The 5,698-nt window shown below is 49.6% G+C and overlaps 1 protein-coding gene across 1 annotated transcript in view; it reads right to left on the reverse strand.

The window, feature by feature from the left end:
- Window positions 1-5,698, reverse strand: part of UBR4 (ubiquitin protein ligase E3 component n-recognin 4) — a gene marked incomplete at its 3' end in the record, with an annotated part of 101,209 nt that overhangs the window by 37,483 nt on the left and 58,028 nt on the right. Inside the window, exons 50-53 of the mRNA XM_015831542.1 lie at window positions 2,500-2,563; window positions 2,079-2,213; window positions 646-820; window positions 327-467 (exon numbers count right to left, since the gene is read on the reverse strand). Coding sequence (XP_015687028.1) covers window positions 327-467; window positions 646-820; window positions 2,079-2,213; window positions 2,500-2,563 — 515 coding nt within the window. The remainder of the gene's footprint in view (window positions 1-326; window positions 468-645; window positions 821-2,078; window positions 2,214-2,499; window positions 2,564-5,698) is intronic.

Below are 5,698 nucleotides of genomic sequence, written 5' to 3' on the forward strand. Positions count from 1 at the left end.
GGAATGAGGGAGGAATGGGGAGGGAAGGAAGGGGAGGGCGGAATGGGGGAAGTGAGGGAGGAAGGAAGGAGGGAGAGAAGAAAGAAGAAAACAGAGAGAGGAAGGAAGGGAGGAAGGGAGGGAGGAAGGGGATTGTTAAGAGGACCTGGAGAAGATGGACCATTACAGGGTCTGGAGATAGAAGGCAGCAACTCCAAATAGTTCAGTTGGACCAACAGTCGGCCCGTGAAGCCTGGCAAGATGCCGTGTGCCTGGCACAGAACAATCTAGGAGGCTGCTGCACTGGGGCAGCCACGTCCGATCAGCTCGAGAAAGATGGCACCCACCTGGCAAGCAAGCCGGTGCCAGGAAGGCATTCTTGGGTTTTGAGGCGTGAAGTTTCCAGAAATGGTTGACCAGCTGGGTAATAAAAGTGCACCCTTCTCCTTCCACGGCCTTCGCAGCCTCCTGACATTCTTCGCCGCTTTCTGAAAATTTAAGGAAAGCTTTTTAGCTGAGCAGCCGGATCCCACCACCCCAAGCCCCCCAAAGCCACACCCTGTTCTCAAAACAACCCCAAAACCAACAACCCAGCACAGGAAGAGGAAAGCCGGGTGCGTGAAGGGTGTGGACGTGTGTTCAAGCAGAGGGAGGAGCTTCGCCTACCTGCGTCCAGAGACGGAAACTTCGACTCCGTGAAATGGACCAGGTTGTTGGGCCGCATGATGGCGATGGAGCGGGCCGTGATGACCAGCCTCTGGAAGACCTCCGGCTCCATGTCCTTCCCTTCTTTGTGAGAGGTGCTGAGGTACTGGATGGCTTTGCTCAACAGGGCCTGATCCTGCAGGGACAGACCGTGCCAAAGGAAAGAGCTGAATCAGAGTCACGCTCAGGTCCCCCATAGACCGGGGGTCTTCTAACTCGGCCCTTTGATGACTTGTGGACTTCAACTCTCAGAATTCCTCAGCCAGGCACGCGTGCCTGGCTGAGGAATTCTGGGAGTTGAAGTCCACAAGTCATCAAAGGGCCAAGTTGGAAGACCCCTGCCATAGATTCTTATTAGGACACTGCCATTCTGATGGGAACCTCGGGGCTGTCCTATGACGTATTCATTTTGCTTTGTTCCACCTTTGCTTTGAGGTATCTTTCTAGGAATTGGGGCGGGGGGACACAGGAGGGATGAGCCTGGGGCTATCTGCTTTGTCTCAGCTCTGGAGAAGCAAGGACACGGTGCCTGGGAAAGATTTCTTATCCCCTTCTCCGCCTGGAATTCTCAGCACACCTTTGCCCCTCTGGACTGGCTGCAAATGGACTGGGAAGCTGGGAGGGGTTTTGAACAATGGGGTTCGACCTAGTGCAGGGGTCTTCCAACTTGGCCCTTTTAGGACTTGTGGACTTCAAACTCCCAGAATTCCGCAAAAGGGCCAAGTTTGAAGAGCCTGACCTTAATGCTTTTGCACGGGAACTTCAGATCCTGCCTGCTTTCTCTGCAATCACTTTCTCTCGATAAAAGCTCCTTTTGTTGAAATGCTGCCTGCTTCAAGAGTTGAAGGGAATAGCTGAGGCGAGGTCTTCCTCACAAAGCCGTGCTCACCTGATGCCACAACACCAGTGCCAGTAGGGGTGCGCTCTCCTTTTCCCTGGAGTTGGGGTGTATGTGTGTGTGTGTGTGTGTGTGTGTGTGTGTCTTTTTGGACACCTGACCTTTCATCCGGAAGGAGGCTGAAAGGCCTTCGTTCCCCCAGCCCAGGGCTAGGCAACTGTGGCTCTTTTATGACTGGTGGACTTCAACTCCCAGAATCCCTGAGCCAGCCTGGCTGAGCTTAGAAATCTCTCCCTTTCCCCTCAGCATGGCTGGTTCAGGAATTCTGGGAGTTAAAGTCCACAAGTCATAAAAGAGCCAAGGTTGCCTACCCCTGGACTAGGGGGTTCTTTACTAAAATTACTTTTTTTAAAAAAAAAAAGTGTTGTAGATACAGCCGCACGCGGAAACCGAGGCAAGGCCTGCCGAGAGTCTCCCGAATTCCCCCGGGACTCTGCGGGACGGCAAACGGAAGGATCTGGGATGCCGTGCCGGGAAGGAAACTGGCTTTGCTTACCTTGTGGTTGTGGTAAGCCGAACGGCTGGCGTGGAGGCTGGCCAGGAGGCTCTTGGTCTGCTGCTGGACACTGGAAGGGGCCGGTGTGGAGAGAAGCATGGTGGCCAACTCCTGTGTGGCAGCCTTGGTTTTCTCCTGCGGGCGAACAATCCCAGTCAGGCTGTGCTTGCTTTGGGGATTGGGAAGCCCCCCCCACGCGAGAAGGGAGAATGCCACGGCCTGCTCAGACCCGGGGGGGGGGGGCTGCCTTTCTGAATTTTAATTTGGATGGAGGGCAAGGAGCTCATTTCTGGACAAATCTCTGCTTCAGCTCAATGGTCCAAGGAGTCAGCGCCTCCCAAGCATCCAGGTGCCGCCGTTCTCTTCCCACACCTGCCTCCCCACAACCCACCCCACCCTCCCCACAGCAAAGGGAACTTGCCTTCTCGTTGCCTGGCCCAACTGCAAACCAACTTTCCAGGGCTTCTAAAGAACTCACAACTAGCCTGTAGGAGGAGATAAGGAGAAGAGGGCGTGTCAGAAATGGCTCGACACGAGAGCCTCAGGTGGCTGGGGAAGAAAAGCGGGGAGCAGTCGGGGATGCCAAACCCTTTGCTCTCTCTCCCCCCCTGCCCCCTCCCCGCCTGCCCCAGTGCAGAGAAAAGGAATAAAAGCAAAGAGCTGCTGCAGGCACCATGCAGGTCCAGGGCAATCGGGCTCGTTTTCGGAAAAACTCAGGGCTGTTTTAGGGCAGACCTCTAGCTCCTGATGGGGGTGACGGTGGTGGGGATCAGCTAAGTGCCAGGAAACTTGTTTTCTCCAGAGAAAACACAAAGACGTGGATGCCTGGGGATCTATTACATCAGCAGCGTGATTAACATTTATATGTTACTTATATGTAATTTATTTATTTATTATTTAAATTTATATACCGCCCTATCTCCCTTACGGGACTCAGGGCGGTGAACAGGCAATAATAAAAATCACAATAAATATTGAATAAAAAGCCTGCTCTAAAAAGGGCGTAGGTCTATACATATGCTGTATAGTATGTTTTCAAGATGTGTTGTGTAAGTAACACGTGAGAGCAAGCAACTAAATTTCGTTTTTAATGTGTCCACAGGAAAAAAATGACAATAAAGGTTATCTTATCTTATCTTATCTTATCTAATCTAATCGGCCTGTTGTCAACACTGCTAACATTGGATGTTCTTGCTTTGACAACATATGGAGATGCAGCCTTTTTCTCTCCTATGCTTTACTCTTAGAATTAGATGATACTGGGGGGGGGGGGGAAGGAGGAATGTGATGGGAGTTAGTTAGACATAACAATATTGTAATAGTGTGTGAATTCAGGGCTTTTGAAATAAGAGATGATAAGGAATGGTGAGTTGGAGTAAAGGAGGGAAAGCCTGCATTTCAAACTAATTGGTGAATGTGATTTATGACTACTAATTAGAGGAGGGAATTGTGCTTTGATACTATGTGCTCAGGGGAGGGGAATCCAGATTTTGGCTTGGCCTATGTACCTGCCGATGTGTTGCTACTCAAATAAAGATTCTTTAAGGTAAACAATGCCTCATCTTTGAAGAGTTTCATCTGTTGGAACCATGACACCTATCTTGTTCTTAATAAACCCAGTCTGACTTAATTATGCACGATGGGTGAGAAAGCAGTGATTCTGGGTGAGCTATTCTAAACTCTTCCAAGCTATCATTGTCAGGCTGATGATTTTCTAGTTCTCTGGATTCTACTTTGGAGCAGAAGGCAAAGATGCCCACAACAATTCTAGGTCTCACTTGCTCTTCCGCTCGTTGTCCCAAAGGTGCTTTCCAAAAGGACTTTCTTGGGGTTCCCCCCCCTAAAAACATTTTGCTTCTCATCCACGGAGCTTCCTCACTTCTGAGTTAACTAAGTTAGAGCCGAGGAACCTTCCTGATGAGAAGGAAAATGTTTTCAAGGGGGAAAAAAAAACCCCAAGGAAGACATCCAGGTGCCTTTGAAGGAAAAGCCCTTTCGGGACAACCATAACTTGTAGATATTCCGCTTATTTAACTCGGATCTCTTGACCACATCATCAATTCCGTTCTTTTGGGCTGCTGAGAGGGATGGATTTTTTTTAAAGGATGCATCCCAGCTGAGCCTCCTTTGGAATGTCCCCCCCCCCTTTGGAATGATTGCTGTGTCTTTTATCTACAACGTTCCAGTTTTGAGTTAATCCCTTCCAGCCTTCACTGTGCATATCAGTCAGGAAAGAGCACCGCCGGAGGGATAGAAGGGAGAAAACCAGAACAGACCCAACAAGTAGTTCGGTGAATTCCCAGTTTTAAGATGGCTCAAACCTTCTTCATCTAGCAAGCATCTGAAACAAGCTGTGAAAAACAACTTACAAAAAGGGATCTCCTTCTAGGTCAGGGCTAGGCCACCTTGGCTCTTTTATGACTCGTGGACTTCAACTCCCAGAATTCCTGAGCCAGCCTGGCTCAGCTTGGAAACCTCTCCCTTTCCCCTCAGCATGGCTGGCCCAGGAATTCTGGGAATTGAAGTCCACAAGTCATAAAAGAGCCAAGTTTGAAGACCCCTGTCTTAAATCTAACAAACAAAATGGAGGCTGGCTGAGGAATTCTGGGAGTTGAAGTCCAGGAGTCATAAAAGAGCCAAGTTTGAAGACCCCTGTCTTAAATCTAACAAACAAAATGGAGGCTGGCTGAGGAATTCTGGGAGTTGAAGTCCAGGAGTCATAAAAGAGGCAAGGTTGCCTACCTCTGTTCTAGGTTAAAAAACAACAACCCAGAAAGGATGTGAGCCAGAAAAACAAACAGAGCTAGCATGTCCCTTTTTGGGGCGTATCTCAGGGACTTCCTTCACACAACACACAGGCAAGTTGCAGGTTCACCCCATCTCACCCTTCCCAAAAGCCGGTCACGCTCTGCCCTTCGTTTTTTTTTTTTTTAGCCTAGACGGCAGGCAACAGTTAGCCAGGAGCAGAGAGACCCAGAGGGAAGCCAAGCAGGAAAACGAATGGCTGAGTTTTTCTTTCCCCTTTTTTCGCTGACTTAATCTGCCATGCAAGGGACCCCCGTTATTAAGCAGCGCAGTGGAGAATAATTATTTAAAAATCCCCAACCAACCAACCAACCAATCGTACATATGAACACGCACGCAAAAAAAAACAAAAAACCAGCCAGGGGGATGGAAGCAGTGGGCAGCCGTCTCTGTCACCCAAAACCATTCGTGCAGAGACAGGCAGGATACTGACCGGTCCAGGATGGTTAAGGACTCAGTTTCAGAACTTTTTTGGGGGGGGAGCAAAAGGAAAGGGGGGGGGGAGAAAAATAATATAGGCAGATATAAATGAAAAGATACGAAGCTCACAGAGCCAGAATTGAAAAAAACACATCCTAAGAGCAACTCAACAAAGGGAGGGAGTCGGCAAACTAAACAGAGCTGGGAATTGGATGGGGGGGGGGGGAGAAGGAAAGGAGGCGCGTGGACAAAACCGGGCCCAAATAAAAGTGTATTTCTTTCGAGAACGGCTCAAATTTCTTTATTCCAAAAGCAGTGAAGAGAAGCTTCTAGGGCAGAGGCCCCCAACCTTTTGGGCACCAGGGGCTGCTTCCGTGGAGAGGTTTTTCCACGGA

The sequence above is a fragment of the Protobothrops mucrosquamatus genome, unplaced genomic scaffold, assembly GCF_001527695.2.
Source record: "Protobothrops mucrosquamatus isolate PMUCROS unplaced genomic scaffold, P.Mucros_1.0 scaffold_259, whole genome shotgun sequence".
NCBI classification, from domain to species: domain Eukaryota; kingdom Metazoa; phylum Chordata; class Lepidosauria; order Squamata; family Viperidae; genus Protobothrops; species Protobothrops mucrosquamatus.